The sequence below is a fragment of the Perca fluviatilis genome, chromosome 22 (assembly GCF_010015445.1).
Source record: "Perca fluviatilis chromosome 22, GENO_Pfluv_1.0, whole genome shotgun sequence".
Classification (NCBI taxonomy): Eukaryota; Metazoa; Chordata; class Actinopteri; order Perciformes; family Percidae; genus Perca; species Perca fluviatilis.
Window position 1 is genome coordinate 25,160,837 of NC_053133.1, and position 19,993 is coordinate 25,180,829.

General features: G+C 42.1%; 1 protein-coding gene across 3 annotated transcripts in view; it reads right to left on the reverse strand.

The window, feature by feature from the left end:
- Nucleotides 1-18,732, reverse strand: part of LOC120552233 (disco-interacting protein 2 homolog C-like) — an 86,992-nt gene extending 68,260 nt beyond the window's left edge. For all 3 annotated transcript variants that reach the window (XM_039790085.1, XM_039790083.1, XM_039790084.1), the window contains exon 1: nt 18,277-18,732. In XM_039790085.1, the coding sequence (XP_039646019.1) occupies nt 18,277-18,355 (79 nt within the window). In that variant the 5' untranslated portion in view covers nt 18,356-18,732. The remainder of the gene's footprint in view (nt 1-18,276) is intronic.
- Nucleotides 18,733-19,993: the final 1,261 nt, after the last annotated feature.

A 19,993-nucleotide genomic window follows, 5' to 3' on the forward strand; every position in this document is an offset into this window, starting at 1 on the left:
TTATCGTGATATTCAACAACATTATTGCGTATCGCATATTTTCCTCATATCGTGCAGCCCTAAAGTCCCGCCCGCAACACTATCTGACTCTCTGTTACTGGATATTATGTTGAAAGTTTCTAATTTATTAAATAATTACTGAAAGATTTTTTTAAGTTTTGTGTTGGAGAATGTAACATTCCAAAATCTCAATTTTGATTTAAAGATTTTCATTTTCACTGTAAATGCATATCGGTTCCAAATATCGGTTATCGGTTCCATTAACTACTAATAATCGGTACTGGCCTTAAAATAACAGTATCAGTCGAGCCCTAGTTTCAGGAGAAGTAAAATACGAACAAACGCTCTCAGAAACTGTTTTTATCCAAAAGCCATGACTGGAATAAGCGCTACTTGAGTTTTAAGGATGAATCGTGCAATGAATGACTTGTATGTGTGGTATGTTCGTGTTTTTGTGTCTTTACTTTCGATAAAAAAAACAAAAAACCTCTTTAAAACATTTTATAGTGACTTTCAAAGGCCCTTTTACATTTATTCATTCACCTGTTTTGTACTTTTGCTGATGTTTTGCACTGAAGGACAGCATCCAATTTCGTTGTACACGTACTATGACAAAGACTATTTGATTCTCTATTCTATGCCAACCCAAGATGGCTGTATATGTATATATTGGAATTGACAACAAAACACTATACTGTAGATGAAGAGATGACTTTTAAATAAAGTGGATGGATGGGCAGAAAGGTCAGTGTGGAGGGGCGGCCATTTAAAAGCTCATTATAATCCCTGAGGGATTTTTCCCGCTGCCTAAGTGATCATTGATGTCCCCCCCTCGCCACACCACCACCACCTGTCAATCACGGCACCCCAGGGCCCTCGCAGCGGGGCTAATGGGAGCTGATACCTCCTTGTTTGTTCCCATTAGAAGCTGCTAAACTGCCTCGCGCCACTGTTCTCATTATCGATTCTTATTCGACTGCCACGGATAGTTTTAGGTCGCCAACAACGGGGAGCCGGATCAAACCCAACGGTTAAAGAAATCCAGCAAAAGGAGAGCGGCCGCGTGAACGTGCCGGTGTGGTAATGCGCTACAAACGAGACAGCGGACAGATGTGCATTTTACCACACTATGAGAGACAGCATTCTCCGTAAAAATAACACAACAGGTCCACTTGTTTTAGAAAGATGTCTTTGTGTTTTATGACACAAACACTAGTGTCAAAGGACAAGACCGGAGATTCCACGGAAAGACCAAAACCAACCATGTGTTACAGTAGTCCGTCTCCTTGATGAGGAGTAATTTATAATATATATAATATATATTATAAATAATGAGTCCAGTAATTTCCTAAAACAGCTGTTCACTGTAGTTTTATATCAAACAAACAATAGGAAATAGTGCATTTGTTGTGGACTATTTTCAGCGGCGGATGAATCCACACATGGTGCTCTAGTGAGTATTGGTGGCAGCAGGACGGTGTATGTGTGTGTGTGTGTGTGTGTGTGTGTGTGTGTTGATGGTGATGAAGGAACATGTCAGCCAGTGCAACAGTGTGGCTCACTGATGGGTTTTTCAGGCTGTGATACACACACACACACAGAACGTGTTACTAGTTGTTGCTTTTGGTCTTTTGATGGGATGTGTTGACATTAGAAAATGACAGCATATCACCAGGAGGGTCAGCACCTCCTAATCTGAGGCCATGGTTGGTTCTCTGCAGGAAAAGGGTGGGTTGCCTCTTTTTGGGTCGGGACAGAGTCTCTGCCCCAAGTGAGGGAGTTCAAGTATCCCAGGGTCTTGTTTACGAGCGAGGGTAAAACGGAGCGGGAGATGGACAGATTGATGCAGTGTCTGCAGTAAAGCAGGTGTTGTGGGGAAGAGAGAGTTTAGCCGAAAGGATTTACCAGTCGATCTACGTTCCAACCCTCACCTATATGGTCAGGGCCGGTCCCGTGGCAGAGGCAGTATAGGCAAATGCTAGAGGCGCCGGCAGTCCAAATGAGAAAAGAAAAGTTAAAGGTAATAAGAAACAAACACCAAAAACGCTGAAAAAAGCGACAAAACGTTAAAAGAAACGTTGAAGAAAGTGCCAATGTCCACAAAATGCCAGAAAACTGACAATAATGTCAAATAAAATGCCAAAAACGTCAACAAAGTGAGAATAACATTTTTTTTTAACAGCAAAAATGTCAACAAAAAAAAAGTTAACAGCTGAAATCTTGCCGGCTCTGCCTATGGTCATGATCTTTTGGGTAGTGACCGAAAGAAGGAGATAGTAGAGCCGTGGAAAGGAGCCAGCTGAGTTGTTTGGGGCATCTGGTTAAGGATGCCTCCTGGTCCAGTCCAGCTGGGTGGGTAGACCCAGAACACGCTGGAGGGATTAGATAGCTCATCTGGCCTGAGAACGCCTTGGGATCCCGCAGGAGGAGCCGGAAACCGTAGCTGGGGAGAGGGACGTACCCAACTTGACCTGTTGCCACCGCGACCCCGAACCCGGATCAAGTGTATGACAGCGGTTTGACGTTTGGCCAGGATGCAGTTTTTGCAATTTGCTAATTTATTTGAAGCTGTTGCTTCGTCTGAAATAAGTGACATTATCACACCTGAGTGGTGACTCTGTTACTCCATTTGCCAAAATGTGAACTCAGCTGTTTGCACACAGATTGTTATTTTGTTTTTTTTTGGGGGGGGGGCTCATGGCTCCAGGGAATAGTTGCAACTTTGCATCTATGCATACAAACAAATATTGACTACAGTGAGTTATTGCTGGCTGCTGCAATATTCAGTCAGTTTGCAAAAGAGGGGAATTTCTTAGAGACAGAAACATCTTTTGGTCAGCTTCATAATAACAAACACATTCCTGGACTACAAATCAAGTTCATGAATCTCCACTGAGCACACTCTGTTCTCTCTCGGTGCAGCCGGGCCGCTTTGGCAAAACTCAAATGTAATAAAAATAGTGTTGCAAATTTATGAATTAACGAGAAAAAAAATAAACAAAAGAGTCCTGCTGCAGAGCTGTGTCGCGTGTGCGTGTGTAGTGGGAGTGCTTTTACTGAGAGAGGAGTGAATGAAATGTGGCTGAAAAACAAAAAGAAAATGAGTGCCAGATAGATAGATAGATAGATAGATAGATAGATAGATAGATAGATAGATAGATAGATACGATTTTTTTAAATAAAGTGAGAGACAGAGAACGACAACAGCTTGCATTTCCAAATCGGACCGTGGAGAATGGCCAGAACATCTGGGTCCAATCTGCTCATCTGTGCTGCTCTGAGTGTGTGTGTGTGTGTGTGTGTGTGTGTGTGTGTGTGTGTGTGTGTGTGTGTGTGTGTGTGTGTGTGTGTTATATCTGAGTGAGGCCTTTTTCTTAGATCAACCGCAGCATAACAACATTCCTGCTTCTTCTTCTTCTCTCTCACACACACACACTCACACACACACACACACACACACACACACACACACACACACACACACACACGGCCCATGGGGAGACGCCATCTTCCACTCGCAGCGCAGCAGAGCAGGGAGGGTGTTGCCTAGCAACAGTTCTCCTGGAGAGAAAAAAAGAGGCCTGAGACGGCCATCTTGGATTTGGAGCATCAGATGTGAAAAGTGGGCTAATGATACCTGCCAGGGCGTGTGCATATGTTTGCGCCTGTGTGTGTGTGTGCGTCTGTGTGTGTGTGTGTGTGTCATACCAGTCTGTATTGGCAGCCTAATTACTTTCCTCCCTCTCCTCCCTGCTCTCTGACACTCGGCTGTTTTAATGGCACACAGCTGAGGGAGAATCGATCGCGGCCGACTGCAGATTGGAGTTTTTTTGCCCGCTGAGATTGTGCAGCCGAAAGGTTGGAGTTTTAGAAAAAGAAAAAAAAACTCTAAAAACTCATTTTGGCAGGTTCATCCCTAACCTGTGATGTCGTCTGTAGTGAACACATCATCCCTGGTTTTTGCGATTTCTATTCTTGGGAGTTTGTCCAAAAAGATTTCACCAAAAAAATACCTTGAAAACTAAAACTGATGGGTTCATCTGTTGATTATTTTCTAGATGAATTGCGTCCATAAAATATTAGTCTTGCGTTGCCAGACTGCTGTTTTAGCGCTGGAGTAAGGTATGGCTACACCGCTTAGCCATTCTGGGATAGGGGGAGAAAAAAAATGAAATTTCTTTAAACCAATCACAACCATCCTGGGCGGCGCCAGACTCCGGATGCAGCAATGGCGCCCTTGAAGAAATAAATAGCGGAGGGGAGGAACATCCGGCGCGTGAGAGACGTGCTGGATGTCAGGCTTTATCCCGGCAATGTAGCCAGCCAGACTAATAAAATATCAAAAAAAGAGAAAAATGCCTTTTACAATTCCCTTAGTCTCGCTTGCCAGACCTATCTCCACAGTGCTGCTCAATAAGGTCTGGCCCCTGCACAAACACACTCCTGGATAGGGGGGGAAAAAATGGCCTGGGCTGTTTGCATTTTTTTAAACCAATCACATTCGTCTTGGGCAGCGCTAAGCTCCAGACGCAGTGACTCTGCTAAATAGTCTCAGGAAGGAACTAGTTTTTGGTGGAACATTTGCACCCCCGCAAAAAATAAAACGCCACATACAATATTATATGAAGTTAACTGTTCACACAATACAGTAACTGCTGTTTAAATTAGCTGATACATGGTTAAACCACATTGGCTCTTACCAGTGTATCACCGTGTGTACTTCATCCACAGCAATCCCACCAATCGGTCCAAAAATGTCCCAGTTAGAGAGGAAATGACCTAAACATATTCTTTGTAAATCTTTATAATCGTTCTCTGAAAGAACCGAGCAGGCTTGCCTTGTTGCACGATCCAAGTTTTCTTCAAAACTTGACATTTTCAGCGTGGAGCTCGCTAGCTCAAAGTTTGTTGACGTTTCCCCAAAACCAATGTTTTGCAAGACGACGGATGTTCCGGTGATTATCCGGTAAATGAATTGTTGTCAATCCACGCTAGGGCTGTGCTCGATTGAAGAAATTCTTAGTCGACTAACACTCATTCAATTGTATCGACTAATCGATTAGTTGATTTAATCGACAGATCTGTAAATCTGAGTTTCTCCACAAAGAGTCATGCGAAAGCGCCACTTTAATTCTTGTGTTTACCAGAGATGTGCTCGTACGTTTCTTGGAAATAAGTCATTCAGCATGAAAACAGCATCAAACATGACTAATGGACTAAAGAAATCTAAGTTGACCAAGACCAAAACAATCGATTAGTCGACTAATCGACTAAGAGGGAGCAGCCCTAATCCAGACTACAATTTCCAGTTACACTTTACTTGAAGGTATCTACATAAGAGTGACATGACACTGTCATGTCACTGGTTAGGGTTCATGTGTCATGATAGTGTCATGTGTTCATGACAGTGTCATGTCACTCTTATGTAGATACCTTCAAGTAAAGTGTTACCGAATTTCCTAAAACACAAGTAATAGACCAGACCGGCACATAAACGTCAAGGCCGGGTGCCTTTTTAAGGGACAGAACGCCGAAGATCCTGGAGAGTTTTGATTATAATTTTGAGAAGTCTGTATGCATTTCTTTTCTTGTTAAACAAACGTTTGTTTTAAAGATATGTCTGATAAATATTTTGTGATCTTAACTGAACCTGAGCATCCGCAGCACATCAATAAACTGAGATTAGAGACAAAAATGGGATGCTGCTAAAGCGTATAACACAGCGATTTGAACATTGCCTTAGTCCATATTGTGATTTTGATAAAAGTGAAATTAATTGTGCAGCCCTACTACCCATCCATCCATCCATCCATCCATCTATTATCCATCACTTTCTGCTGGCTTCTCCTCTGCTGTCTTTTTTCCTCAGCATCCTGCGTTTATTTCATCTCCCTCTCTTTCTTATCACTTCATCATAAAAAGCCAGTCCACCCACAAAGACGCCATGGTAACCAAATCTACCTCCAGCAGGCACACACACACACACACACACAAAAAAAAAAAAAAAAAAAAAAAAAAAACACACACACACACACACACACACACACACACTATGAAGGATGCGTCATGGGTTGCGACCTTAGGCTGTCACCACACTCACATGCAGAGACCCGTGTGGACAGTGGAGCGTCCACTGGCACTGTCTACGGCACGCACACACACACACACACACACACACACACACACACAAAGAGTTGCAGCGGCAGCCAAGTGTCACGTCCACAAAGGCAGTGGGTTAAGATGCCAGCACTACGTTATAACTATGAATTATCCTTTCATTTATTCTGTTGACTAAGGCTGAAGCCTTATGAATACTTTCATAATTGATCTGTATTTTCTTGTTTCTCAGAGTCCAAGGAAACGTCTTCAAACGTCTCATTTTGTCCGACCAACAGCCCAAAACACAAAATTGTCAAGTTTACAGCGATGTACAACTGACAAAAAAGCTGAAAAGCTTTAGATTGAATGGCTAAAAACAACGAGTATTTTGGTTAAAAATGGTTAATCTATGATCAAAATGGTTGATTATTTTTCTGACAACCAACTAATCGATTAAAAGACTAATTGCTGCAGCTATGCTATTAATAATTGGCTCTCCAAAAGTGAAGAATATTGATAAATAAATACCCATCTCCAGATATTGCAGCCTAAAATGATATCTTTAAGTTGCATCCTTGCACAAAAAGAGCTTTAAGCAACCAGTAAAGCCACATAAAAGTATCAATAACCATTTTGATAAATATTCAAGATCATTTTTATCATCTGATAACAGAACATTTGCTGCTTTTTGGTTCTTTTTTCTGAATCTTTTCAGTTCAAATAAGTAGTTTGATGCCTAATCACCGTGGGTTGGGATAACTTGTGATGCATATTTGTTTTAATTTTTGACACATTAAGGAGTAAACCGTTAACCAATCAATCAATACGAGAATAATCGTTTGTTGCAGCCCTACGCGCCGCCTGCTCCCCGCTCTCTGAGGCTAAGACAAGCGAACGTCTGGTGTTCACACTCAATAAATGTCACTTAGTGTTCACCAATTATCAAAATTAGACCCAATTTTCAGTCGAACACCTAACCCTAATCACCTAATCGTGTCTCCCACTCGTCACTTTGATCTAATTAAAAGGTTCAGCTGTCGCGTTCAAACAGACGCAAACACACAAGAGATATTCATGATTTTCATGAAATAAACGTCTTGATTTTCACTTTGCTCTTTTGCGTTTTTGAGACGTCCCCATCAGGGCTTTGAGTGAAGTGTTCACTGAGGCAGTTTTGCTAATTTATCAAGCAAACATACCCAAAATTTGCTTGTTTCAGCCTCTCAAATATTGTGCGCGTTTTCTTCTGTTTTATATCGTTATAAATTGAATTTATTTCCCTTTTGGACAGTTGGTTGTATATAAGACATTAATACAAGACACTGTAGGCTCTAGAGAAGTGTGATCTTTCACTACTGTTTCCACATTTTATAGACTAAATGGTTCATTAATGAAAACAGGTTTATTCCAAATTAAAATAGACGTTAGTTTCAGTCCTGATTCTGCTGAATTTGAGTCAGCAGAATCAGGACTGACATCATCTGGAAGAGCAGGAATGAGAGTTTTCTGTGTGTTTCCTACTGCTGCCAAAACAAAACTGGCAGCCTGGTACAACATGTTGTGTGATCATAAGATATAAAATCCTGAAAAAAGAGAATATGTCGGTGACACTGATTGAGTGTGGGGTTCAGGATCATCACTTACTTTGAACTTCACAAAATGGCATTGTGTCAAAAAAATCTTGACTTCAACCCACAAATGTCTGGTTTTTATAGTCTCGCATTGCCAGACCTTCCTCCACAGCGCTGCGGAGCAGGGTCTGGCTAGTCCACGCAGCATTCCGGGGATGGGAGAAAAACGTGCTCTGGTTTATTGGTATTTCTTTAAACCCAATCACAATGGCCTTGGGCGGTGCTAAGCACCGGACGCGTTGACGGTGCCTCTGCAAAATAGCCTCTGGAAGGAACTTGTTTTGGTGGAACAAGTGGACGTTCAAAGGTTGTTTTAGTCGCGCAACAGAAAACTCAGATTGGACAGATAGTCTAGCTAGCTGTCTGGATTTACCCTGCAGAGATCTGAGGAGCAGTTGAACAATCCCGGAAGTATAGACTATGATTTAAAAACTCTTTCTGGTGCAGACAGTTAGCTGGTAGACCTTCACTTTGATTGACTATCTGACTCGACTACAGTGTATTAATCTAATTTCATTGTTTGTAATGATAATAAAAAGTAGAGAGGCAAATCAGTAATGCTGTAATTCCACAAAATTTAATTTACAGTCATCAATATTATAAATCTGCAACTTTGTTTCACACGGGGGTCAGTGGGGTGACTTTTCCCCTCGGTGGGGCTACGATCCTTTAGCTCTGTGTATTTTTAAACATCTGTACTTTAAAAGTATTTCCCAGTACCTCCAGAAAAACGCGATTATGCGATTGCATAATTCAACGCATAATCAGCCAAAGTCCGCATATTTATGCGGGGGCCGCATTTTTTTCAAATACGCCGCACTTTCGCCGCATAAATTGCCGATTTCCGCGCAAAACATGCGGGGCTTGCATGCTTTCATAATCCCCGCATTTTCGTTGCAAAAAAAGTCACATATATCTTAGCAGAAAGTTGAAAAATGTTGCGTTTACTTCACACAAGAGCAGCCGTTTCCCCCTGTTGCCATGGGAACCTAATGAAGTGACGTAATTACGCGACGTGAACATCATCGAAAAGCAGGGTGTTGGGGGAATCACTTTTTTTTCTCTTTTTCATCAAATCGCAGTTTTTGCAAGTTCCCGCAATTTCATCGCATGAATATCATATAGCATACTCCATCGCATTTTTTAAGAAAACGTGCCGCATAATCAAGGATTTTTGCCCACAACAATCACAAAAAAACTCTGCATTTTTCAGGAAGGACTGTGAAGCAGGTCATTTAAAAAAAATAAATCCAGCTCCTCTGGCACCACCTAGTAGTGTAGTGCGATTTGCAAAAATCCACAGCTCCCTGTTCAGATGCACCAATCAGGGCGTGTCAATCACTGCTCACGCACACACATTCATTCTCCTTTGTGGGGGGGGGCCGCATTTTTTACCAATACGCCGCACTTTCGCCGCATAAATTGCAGACTTCTGTGCAAAATTGATGATTTCCGCGCAAAATATGCGGGGCTTGCATGTTGTCATAATCCCCGCATTTTCGATAGAAAAAAGTCACATATATCTTAGCAGAAAGTTGAAAAATGTTGCGTTTACTTCACACAAGAGCAGCCATTTCCCCCTGTTGCCATGGGAACCTAATGAAGTGACGTAATTACGTGACGTGAACATCATCGAAAAGCAGGGTGTTGGGGGGGGGAAATCACTTTTTTTTTTCTTTTTAATCAAACCGCAGTTTTTACAAGTTCCCGCAATTTCATCGCATAAAATTGCATAAATATCATATATAGCATATCCCATCGCATTTTTTAAGAAAACGTGCCGCATAATCAAGGATTTTTGCCCCGCAACCATCACAAAAAAAATTTGTGTCACAGAAACCACAGAGAGTGAATCGTGAGTTTGAGGTGTGATTATCACACTGTCGATGTTTTTATTCCAGGTGCTCTGCACAGATCCTACCCCCACCCCCACTTCGCCCTCTGCAGCTCTGTGCAGTGGTGTCTTTTCCTGGTTTTAAAGGCTGCGTTACAGTAAAGTGATGTACGTTTCTGAACCAGACTGATCACATTACTGATGATTATTTATTTAAAATCTAAGTGTGAAGATATTTTGTCAAAGCACCAATTATCAACCCTAGAATATTGCCGCAATATCGATATCGAGGTATTTGGTCAAGAATATCGTGATATCTGATTTTCTCCATATCGCCCAGCCCTAGTTATAGTTCTTGGTGTGGACGGCCCTTTAGAGTTGTTTAGGAGTCCTTGTTTTTTTACCGATTGTTATCTAAGTTATGTAAAATCATGACATGGATTTTCAGCCAATCAGAAAAGCCTCCGGTTTCTCATGTCAACAGTCAGATTATACAACACACCCACAGACGCTGCCGCCCACAGGAGAGCTCTGTTCCCTGTAGTCAGACGAGGCTCTACAGACGTCATCTCCAGCAAATGACTGACAGCTGCTCTGTTCCGATAACACACCGACGCCACGCTCACTGAGCTCTCGCTGCTCTGCTTCCAGTTTTAAACCAGAACCACATGGTTTGTGTTCTCTCACTTGTTCTAACAAAGTTAGCCTAAATGAATGACCAATAAGTAAGGTATTACACCTCAATACTTATCTGGTGCTGACTAGTCTATATCCACGATGTTTCACTTCTGGGATTGCTCCGGTGCCACCAGAAATTCCACCGGATGTCCCTCATTTCGCCCGGATGTCCGTCACATCTTTGTGTCGGCGTTCTAACCTCCGGCTGATTTGTGAGGACTATGGTTAACTGCTCCTCAGATCTCTGCAGGGTAAATCCAGACAGCTAGCTAGACTATCTGTCCAACCGGAGTTTTCTCTCGCACGACTAAAACTACTTTTAAACGTACACGTTCCACCAAAACAAGTTCCTTCCAGAGGCTGATTTGCAGAGGCACCGTGGCTCCGTAAGGCGCCAAGCGCCGCCAAAGACGATTGTGATTGGTTTAAAGAAATGCCAATAAACCCATACCAGAATGACGTGTGGACTAGCCAGACCCCCCTCTGCAGCGCTGTGGAGGAAAAACTAACAAACGTTCAAATCAAATGTCTAATCGTATTTCTAGTCTTAGTCTTCTAGTAACGTGTTTATTAGATATGAATCTAAATCTTAGACTGTTACATTTAGACAACGTTCTTGCACAGCTGATTGTTTTTTGATGAAATCTTACATCTGAGAACTTCTTCTAATGCTTATATTCTTCAGATTGAGGTATCAGTACTGAAACTCGAGCACTAGTATTAAAAGAATCCAGTGTTGTGATGTAACGAAGTACAAATACCTCACTACTGTACTTAAGTAGAATTTTCCCGTATCTGTACTTTACTTGACCACCGCGACAACAGTGGTGATGAAGATAACGTTGCACACTTTAGTCCATAAAGTTTATAATCAAAGTTTTTTTTTTTTTTTACTTCTAATACTTAAGTACATGTAATATCAGAAAATTACTTTTGATACTTAAGTACAGTAAATATCAGATACTTTAAGACTTTTACTCAATTGCTTTACTTATTAATGGCTTCATGTAGTTCTACTGGAATATAGGGTCAGTTTCAGCAAATATGACAGAAAGTTAGTTTTATAAGTCTCACCTTTAACAGTGTTTCCTTTAGGGTTTTTTTTTTAGCAGTGGGGGCAGGTCCACCCCCGTTCTACCGAGTGACCGCACTATTCTCCGACATGCACTCTAACAATGCAGCCCTATTTCTGATGCTGTGGGGGGGCCGCCACGGTCAAATCAACACAGAGGAAACACTGTTTAATGATCTAAACCAGTCCCCAAAACGCACCGATTGGTCCGACTTCCAGCTGCTGGACTCAACTAATTCCCAGTGGACGTTATCCATTCAGTCTGCAACTAATGATTATTTCTATCCATTTTTATTTCTTTTAATCCTCTGTAAAGCTTCAGAAGTGAAAGTGAAAAATGGCAATCCCAAATTCCAGCCAAATCCGACATCTTCAGACGTCGTCGTTTTTGTTTGACCAACAGTCCAAAACCCAAAGCGATTTCATTCCCAGCCGTATAAAACAGAGAAAGTCCGCAAATTCTCACATTTGAGAAGCTGAAACAAGAGAACGTTAGGCACGTTTGATAATATGGTATGATAAATGGCAAAAGAACCATAAAATGATTATGAACATTGACGGACTAATCATTGGAGCTTTTTAGACTCAAATCTCCTGATGTTGCCACTTTCAGATCGGGACAGATGTTGAGGATAAAACTAGATACAGCTTTCAATAAAACCACCGATCCACTGAGCTCTAAACTGCTTATAAGAACAGCAGAGTACCACGAAAACAGATCCCTGTTGACTCGATACCACCACTATATATTCACTCACTATATCTATACCGTTACTCTTATCACATGCCTCCAAATTTTAAGTATTATTACTGATAAAACATCTCATTTTTTAGGAACTTCTTCCCCAACAACACTGACTAGAATTACATTCCACAGCAGCTTTCTAATGGTTTCATTCATTAAGCGTAATCAACTTATTCTAAACAACAACGTAGAATAATTAATCAGAGATTATTCATGGACATCCCGGGTAGCGTAGCTTTGATTTTTTTTTTTTTTTGGCAGTGTGAGGCACTGCAGCTACAGATAAACAAGGCTACGCTGACCTGAAATGCTCTGCTTCAGGCCACAGATGTTGTTGTATGTCTGCATGCGCACAAACACAACAACCAGAGCTGCACGGTTGGTTCATGGCGAAAAAAATATTCAAAACTTGCAAATACTGCGTTTTCCCAAATCTGCAAGAATTTGTAGGCAAAACACCACAATCACCTGCTGTGACTCTTAATAAATATTTAGCACAGAAAAAAAAAAAGCTTTTGGTGTGATGTGAAATATTTATTTAGCAGAGGAGGTAACATGTAGCGTCGGTTTCACACCTGAGCAGCACTTTGTTGATTAAATATGCATGTGTGGACATTCCCTCTTCTTCAAATCAGTTCATCTTTGTTTCTCCTGGTCAGAGACACCTCACGCACACACACACACATACAAAATGCTTCAGCATGGCAAAAACAATGCACAACTCAGTGACAACTTCCGGGCCTGAAAAAGAGAAGCCACTGCGGATCTAAATTCCAGCAGTCGGTGACTGCACTGGCTCCAAAAAAAGAATTGTTTTCTACACAAGTCTTTGAGAAAATGAGCCTACGTCTCTCTTGATTTATTACCGCTGTAAACCTTTTCCTAACCAGTTTATGGCCCCAATCGCTAGTTTCGAGTCTTCTTCAATACAGCATGATGTTCATTTTGTAAATTATGGTCCCATTTATTTTAAAACAGACCATAAAGCCGGGGATGCTTTAGGGGTAGAGCTGGGCGATATGGAAAACATCTAATATCATTGATGTTGTTGACCAAATACCTCAATATAGATAGTGCGGCGATATTGTAGGGTTGACAATTGGTGCTTACAAAAAAATATTTACACAATGAGATTTTTGATAAATAACCATCATTAATGTGTATATAATAACTAAGTGGGGAAAAGGCAAATAATAGAAAAGCTAGAACAGTCTGATAAGCCCAAAAAATGACATCACTTTACCGTAATCCAGCCATTAAAACCAGGGACAGATAACACTTGTGTCATATCACCATATTAAGATATCCAAAATCTATTATGATATCCAGTCTCGTATCACGATATTGTTATAATATCGATATGTTGCCCAGCCCTATTTAGGGGCGTGGCTAAGCGCTGACCTGTCAATCAGGGCAGCTGCTTAACAATAGACCTCAACAGTCCCGCCCCTCCTCCGAGAGACCTTAGGTTCTCCATTCATTTCTCCCATTGACGTTTTAGACCGTGCCTTAGGCTAACCAGCTACGACGTGACACATAAGCATACAACATATCATTTTGAGTAAAAAAACGAACAGAAAATCCCCAAAAAGTAAAAAGGTACAAGACTGTGTACATATTTTAATTTCAGAGCGAAGGAACTACTCACCCCATAAACCACCGCGCATCACTGAATAATATAGTCGAAGACACAACCGCGCAAGAGCAGACAGCCTCTCGTACTTTATCGATTTTTATATAGTCAATAGCAGTTCTTTCAGTAGTAATCGTGCAAAGACTCTCACGGACTTTCGCGGGGTTTAACCAAACAGTTACATGACATCAGTTCCACCAATCAGAGGCATCACTGCGGGATTGTGGGATTGTTCAGGATTGTGGGTAAAATAAAGTACTTATCCAAGACATCGCGAATAAAAGACATTTATCTCAAAACAAGGTTGGTGCCCCATGAACTTTTGGCGTCTATAAGAGCGCATGCAATCGCTGAGTCATGTCGTAGCTGGTTTTAAGTCCACCATCGACGGTAACGATTTTATGGCTTATACTCCAATCGTCAATGGAGAAATTGCATTGTATTTTTTACTTTCGGAGCCCACTGTGGGCAGGACTGTTGAGTTCTATGCTAACCATGCTAACACTGTGGACAATAAATTAGAACTGAACTGTTTTTTGGCTGCGGTCGGTGTTTTCTTTGACCCTCTCACTTTGTGTTTTCACCTCAGCAAAGTCAATTGGAAGATTTGGTCGTCTGAAAAGGTCTTCTTCAGCGTTCTTCCAAACAAGCTAGCTAGCTACCGCTGGCGTTAGCTGGTAACTTAAGGGAAAGTCAGCAGATTTCCTGTAGTGCCGTACATGCAGATGAACGGCACCGGTATCCGGACTGGAGGTCTGTGTTTAACACGTCGCCAAACCTCCGCTGGATGACTCGCGTTGAAAGGGGTTGAAAATCAGCGACTTTCCCTCTTTTAGCGTTTAGCTTAGCGGCATTTAAACCCTAAACAACTCCGGCTTAGCCGCGTCATCCTCCCCAGCTCAGCTTTTGTCCAAATATGGTCAACTTCTGGCTCAAAAAATACCAAGATAGTGACTGCCAAACTGCAAACTCCCGGCTTCAAAACGGCAGTTTACAAACCAATGGGTTACGTCCATTCTTTTTACAGTCTACTTGCGCAACCAGAAAACTCCAGAGGACATTAAACACAGCACAGGGCACTACAGCTTCATCATGCAAGACTCTAACGGGTACTTTAAGGTCTGGTGGACATCTCAGCACTGGAGTTTGACAGCTACTGAACCACCAGGGTCTGTTAAAGAGTCCGAAAGCTCCCAGATCCTCTCCCGCTATCATCCGACGAGTCCATTTGACAGCTCCGTTTGTCCCATCTGCAAATCAGCCTGCATAAGAGCGCCGAGCTAAATGCTCCGAAACGCCGGCGAACTGCGCCTTAATGCCCAGAGGTCACGGTAATACGGCACAGATGATGTGATTTAGGCGAGGGAGCGGGGGGAGAGGCTTATCCGTCAGAGCTCAGCTGATTGCTGACTTTATCTAATAAACAGGTGGAGTGTCGGCTCGTCTTCTCAAAGACGACGAATAAAAAAAGTTTCATCACACACAATCGGACAGGAAATTGTTGCCTGGGGTTCATTTCTCTGCATTTCAATAACAGCGGCGGCTCGGCGTCCTCAGACACGCTCCATATTTAAACACAGAGGTCTTTGTGGATTGAAAACTTTGTTAATGTTTGAGAATACTCATTTTCCCAGAAGGCCACACTGGAAAAAGAGAATCACACCAAGGGCCAGACTTGTAGCGTTTATTGTATATGTCACTTTTTTTTTTTTTTACATTTTGGTAGTTTTCTCATTTTTGTTGTTTCTGTTCCAACTATTTTGTGGCTTTCTCAGACATTTGTCACTTTTCTGTAAATTTGTTGCTTTTTCCGACATTTTTGTACACTTTTCGTCGCATATTCTGCTTTGAATGTCAGGTAATTGCAGTTTAAAAAAGACTTTCCTGTGTAGGAGGGCCAAAATTGATTGTGAACCCAAATTGATATAAGGGCCGGTTGAGTTTGACACATATCAATTATGGGATGCTCCCTCTTATCAGTTGATTGTACTAGTGCTGAAATGTTTAGTTAAGTAAACAATTTGATGATCAGTTAACCCTGTTAAGTCACTTATCAAGCAAAAACCCCAAATGTTCTCCGGCGTCAGCTGCTTTTTTCAAACACTTTGTTTCAAAACGGTGTCTGAGCTTCAGGATTTTGTTTGTAAGTAAATGACAACATCTTGATTTTCCTTTGCATGTTTTCAAGAGGTTATTTAATTTAGGAAATCACAAATGGGCCAATAAAGTGAAGTTTTGTGAAATTGCTAAATCCACCTTCTCGCATGCAAGGATGTCATGCTTTCTCGGTTTTTATATCATTGTAAGTTGAAGTTCAATTATTTCTGTCACCAAAATGAATTTCTTGATTAATTGATTTGTTTTCTTTAACAGTCCAACATGTCCACTGTTTAAATAATCAATGGTTACTTTACCATCATAGAAAACAAGCACATATTCACATTTGAATAAACTGGAGTAGATGAATTTTTTGGTATTTTTGCTGAAAAAACAATTAACTGATGATCAAAATTGTTGCCGGTTTTATTTCTGTAAGCCTACTCAATCGATTAATTGGCCGATTGTCTCGGCAGTAAACTGATCGTGTTTTGGGTTTTGGAGTGTTTGTCTGTCTGAAGACATCACTTGTTGTGATGGACTTTTTTTTTTTTTTTATTTATGACATTTTAGAAACTAAACAATCAATCAAATACTAAAAAAAAAAAAGATGACTCACCTACTGCACACCATGCTCTTATTTTGTAACGACCACACACATTCAAACACTCTCTGTTTTCATTGAGCACCAGTGACTGGGACACACACACACACACACACACACACACACACAGACACAGACACAGACACAGACACACACACACACAAACTTTCCATTACACTATCAGGAGACCTGTCAGGCTTCATCCCGCTGTGATCCACCAATAACCCTGCCAGTCCTACACACACGCACGCCACACACACACACACACACACACACACACACACAAACCTGGATGCTTGGAGTGTTTCATTCTGTCTGACGCTCGGGCGAGACGTTTCCACTTCCTCCCGCCGTTTCCATCATTAATAACATCTGCCAGCAGCAGGTTCTGCTCTGATAAACACTCTCGGCTGGATTAGGAGCTCCAATAGGCCTGCAGCTGCCATAGTTTTACCTCTGTGTGTGTGTGTGTGTGTGTGTGTGTGTGTGTGTGTGTGTGTGTCACTGCAGTGAGAGAAAATAAAGGCTTTCATAAATGATGAGACTGATCAGAAGGAAAAGGGACAGTTTGATGAAAGCATACAGATTCCAGATTGTCTCTACGTATAAACGTAACCGCCTTTTCATGCTAAATTATTCAGCATTTGGCCCAGAATTTACACCCTGAAACTGCATCTATTCTCCGTTATCCTGGAGACCCCTCAGACTGTATCTTTCAGCTGCACATCACTGCAGGTGAGGCAGCTTTCACCGCAGACCTGACAGAAGTGACAGATGAGTAAAGCCGAATCTACATCACCTTCGACCGGCGCAATATTGGATTTTTGCTGCAAAGCAACATAATTAACCCTGGTTTGCTGCGACAGATCCCAATTACACAAATCTCTGTACATAATATAGCACGCATGAATCCACAATAAGTGGACATTTCAGGCAACAGGGTGGCTCACGTCCAGCATGTATCGAGGCTTTCTCCCTCACAATGTAGGCCTTCCGCGAGCCCGTATGAATAAAATATGCCATCTCCATTATATAAGGCAGAAATGCCATGTTCGTATCTGAGATGGGTTATATAGAAGAAGAAGAAACACAGCAGGCTGGATTGCTGTGATTGAGATCCAATGGCCCATAGAAAGAGAGAGTTTGTATCTGTGTATGGTGAGTGAAAAATATCCCTAAGTATCCTCCTCATTATTTTTGCAGGCCCCAAAAACACAGAGGAAGGAGGCTGAGATCACGGGCATCAAAAGCCAAACTGCCCCCGTGTGTTGAGCTGTCACGCAGCGTTGCATCGCAATGCTATTGCCCCCCCCCCCCCTACACAGACGAACACACACACACACACACACGCACACACACACACACACACACACACACACACTCACTCACACACACACGCACACAAACACAGGTAAGCTGATTGTGTCAACATCTCAAGGTCAAACAACGGGTTGGTTTTCGGACCCAAAACGGGCAGACGTGCTGGCCGGTCGGGTGTGTGCGTGTGCGTGTGTGTGTGTGTGTGTGTTTTTTTTAAACGGTACCGCCGCGGAGACAAAGAGCAGCGGCCGAATCCCGCAGTGTTCCCGCTCTGCCCTCATCCTCTCCCGGCTGCACAGAGCTAGCCAGGCCGGTCCCTGGCTGACAAACATCTGGATGGGAGGAGCGGGAGGAAAACGAGAGGAGGAAAAGGAGGGGGGGGCCGCAGGAATGAACGGTTAGATTCCGTTAGTGGGTAGGCTCCCGGTGTGGATGGTGATGATGATGATGATGATGGTGGTGGTGGCGGTGATGGTGGTGATGAGATAACGGGATAACGAGGGAAAAGAGGAGGGGGAATGAGGCTTTTTATCGCTCCATTTTATATTTAAATAATGTCTTACCCTCTGACAGCTCCAGCTCCAGCTCCGCTAGCCGGGCTCGGATCTCCAACGGTATCGGCGACGCCTCACGGTCGGCCATTCGGCTTGTTCCGTAAAAAAAAAACACCTCTCCGGTTCAACTGCCGCCGCCGTTGCTGCTGCTGTTGCTTAACGTTACTCCTGCCTCCTCCTTCGCTCGGAAAAGGGAGAGCTTCTCCTCGGCGGCCCCTCCTCGGCGGAGGCGCGGAGAGACTACGAGGCGTCGAGGGAGAACAAAGAGAATAAATCTGGGTCTCGTTTTTTAACGGGGGCCCGCCATGGCGCCCGGCTCCTCGAATCGGTAAAGCTCCCGGTTGCTCGCTCGGCTCTCTACGCTGCTGTTGCGGTGGTTGTGATGGTGGTGGTGGTGGTAGCGATGATGAGGAGGAGGGGAGGCTCGCGCAGCCGTTTGCAGCTTCTTGCCGCTGGTGTCACGTGACTCGGTGTGGCGGTCATCACCGGGAGGGGGCGCCGCGAGCAACCACACCTACAATAAACAGTGACTGTGTCGTTTTCCACCTGAAACACTAAGAATCTGTTTTTGGACATACGACCGACATACTCTCGGTTTATTTATTTTATTATTTTTTTGTTCTTGTCTTATTTGTTCTTCCAAACCTTTAGTTTAATTATCTTTATTTCAAGAATGCATTAAAAAAAAATACAAAATTAAAAGCTTCAGCTTTTTTACCCTCTGACTTCGGGTCACATTGACCCGTTTTAAATTTTTGTATTATATCAGACGTAGAAATAAGCGTTGAAAATGTGTAGAAGAAAATTTTTACAATTTAAAACGTTGGAAAAAGCAAAAACGAAAACGTCAACCTTGTTGTTTTCAAGGTTGACGGGAAGACAACACAAGGGTTAAGTGAGAGCCGCAAAGATTAATCGACTAAATCAATCGCCAACTATTTTGATGATCGATTCATGTCACAATTCTCTGATCACAGCTTCTAAAATGTGAATATTTTCTAGTTTCTTCTCTCCTCTGTGACAGTAAACTGAATATCTTTGAGTTGTGGACAAGACACTTTTTTATAGACCAAACAGCTAATCCATTAATTAAGAAAATCGACAGATTAATCAGCAATGAAAATAGTTGTTAGTTCAATTCAATTCAATTCAAAGCACTTTATTTGTCCCCCAGGGGCAATTTTAAAGCCCTTGAATAGTTTCCTTGTTGGAAATCTCAGCACAAAGTCTACCTAATTTAGTTTTACAAAGGCTTTCAACCACAACTTGTGGCCTTCATCAGCAGATGTAATTTCCTTTTCGATTAGCATAAAGAAATACTTAACCCTCAAAATGGTGAACGAAGAGTCCAAAAACGTTGAAGTCTTGATGAATTGAAGGAATAAGGGGCTCTGATTATTTAAATTCTTTGTTCACCGTGGCAGCATGCGAGAAAAACAAAACTTTTCTTCCAGAATTCAAGGTAACACGATATACAAATGATAATTTTTGAGGGTATGAAGTATTCCTTTAAACACACCCTACTGGTGCAAACATTAAGGCCTGCATACAAAAAAAAAGAAAATAGATCTTTTCAGATATATTCTACTTATATTAATGGTCACAGATCGTGCTAACGCTGACTTAATCTTGCCCAACTTCCTGCTGTACGTAGCCAGAAGAAATTATGTCAAAACAGACAGAACGCAAAGTTTGTGACCCATTTTTAAGCGTGTTTGGTCAGTGA